This window comes from Natator depressus, chromosome 3, assembly GCF_965152275.1.
Source record: "Natator depressus isolate rNatDep1 chromosome 3, rNatDep2.hap1, whole genome shotgun sequence".
Taxonomy (NCBI): domain Eukaryota; kingdom Metazoa; phylum Chordata; order Testudines; family Cheloniidae; genus Natator; species Natator depressus.
In genome coordinates, this window is record NC_134236.1 from 1054695 (window position 1) to 1056442 (window position 1748).

The 1748-nt window shown below is 77.7% G+C and overlaps 1 protein-coding gene across 1 annotated transcript; it reads right to left on the reverse strand.

Moving 5' to 3' along the window:
• Window positions 1-212: 212 nt before the first annotated feature.
• On the reverse strand, window positions 213-1458 carry UCN (urocortin). Its single transcript, XM_074946929.1, is given in 4 exon segments — window positions 213-541; window positions 544-551; window positions 983-1097; window positions 1404-1458. Coding segments are annotated over 4 exon segments (507 nt in total).
• Window positions 1459-1748: the final 290 nt, after the last annotated feature.

The window sequence follows — 1748 nt, forward strand, 5'->3', positions numbered from 1 at the left end:
CCCCGCACAGACGCGCAGACGCCGGGGCTTTTCCCAAGACATTTTATTAGAAAATCGCAGCGGCCGCGCGCGCCTCCAGCTGCGCCCTGGCGCGGGGCTCCGGGGCCGGCCGGACCGGGGCGCTGCGGGGCGGGCCGGGCTCTCTGCGCGCCCCCTGGCGGCCCGGCCCGGCGCGGCGCGGCGCAGCGCAGCGGCCCGCGCACGTGGCCTCCTCACTTGCCCACCGAGTCGAAGATGAGCCGGTTCTGCTCGGCCTGCGCGCGCTGGCTCTGCGCCCGCGCCACGTCCAGCATGTGGCGCAGCAGGTGGAAGGTCAGGTCGATGGAGAGCGGCGGCTCCTCGCGCCTCGCCCGCGCCAGGCCGCCCACGGGCCGCAGGGCGCGCAGCAGCGGGGCGGGCGGCGGGCGCGGCGCGGGGCCCCGCAGGGACCGGCTCGGGCGGGGCGCGGCCTCGGCGCTGCTGCGGGGCCCGGCGGGGCGCAGCGGGGAGAGCAGCAGCGACGCCAGCAGCGCGGTCAGCAGCGCCCGCCTCATGCCGGGCGCGTCCGGGACCTGCGGAGAGACCCCGGAGGTGAGCGGGGACCGAGCCCCGCCCGGCGCCGCCCCGCCGAGCCCCCTCCCCCCATCCCGCCGAGCCCCCATCCCGCCCCGCCCCGCCCCGCCGAGCCCCCTCCCCCCATCCCGCCGAGCCCCCATCCCGCCCCGCCCCGCCGAGCCCCCTCCCCCCATCCCGCCGAGCCCCCATCCCGCCCCGCCCTGCCCCGCCGAGCCCCCTCCCCCGAGCCCCCATCGCGACCTGCCCCGCCCCGCCGAGCCCCCTCCTCCCCATCGCGACCCGCCCCGCCGAGCCCCTCCCCCCTCCCCCGAGCCCCCATCCCGCCCCGCCCCGCCGAGCCCCCTCCCCCCACCCCGCGCTGCGCGCCCCGGCAGGGTCCCGCGGCCAGCCCGGCCTGGGGAAGCGCGCGGCCCCGCGGCGGCCTCACCGAGTGGTGCCGTGCGGGGTGAGTCCGGTCCGGTCCGTCCCGAGCGCGCTGAGCCGGCGGCTCGCGGGATGTTTATATAGAGCCGGGAGCTCCACTGACGTCAGTGGGACATGAACTGATTAGAGACGGAGCGAGCCAGGGTCCGGCCCGGGCGGGGCGCGGGAGCCCCGGGGCCAGCGCCGGGACCGCCCGCGGGGGCGCCCCCCGCCGTCGGAGCGGCCCGCGCAGCGCTGGCAACTGGCGAGCCTGAGCCAGGCGGGGCGGGACGGGGGCCGAGCCCCGGGGGGACCGAGCGCCGCGGCTCGGGGACGGTTTGTTCTGGCCCGGCCCCAGCCCCTGCGTCTCTCCGCTCCCTGCGCTTTATTTTCAGATTCTTAGCTGCCGGAGGGGCGCAGCGCAGCGGCCAGAAAGCCTCCCCCACCCATAGCCAGCCCCATAGGCGTGTGGCCCCCATTCAGCGCCTCCTGCATGGCCATGCCCCCTCCTTGGCTGCCCCATAACCACCCCTATAGCGTATTGCCCCCCAGAGCAACCCCCCAGCTATAACCGCCCCACCCACAGCCCCACATACTCACAGCCGTCCCCTAGAGCCAGCCCCCATAAGCACATTGCCCCCCATAGCCCCCCACACTCACTGCCCTCCCTAGCCCCCCTCCACTGCCCCCATAGCCCCCCACACTCTGCCCCCGCATATGCCTCCCCCCGGGCCGGAGGCGGCGGGCGCTGCGTGTCGCTGTCCGTGGTGCTGAGTCTCCTGCCGGGCGCT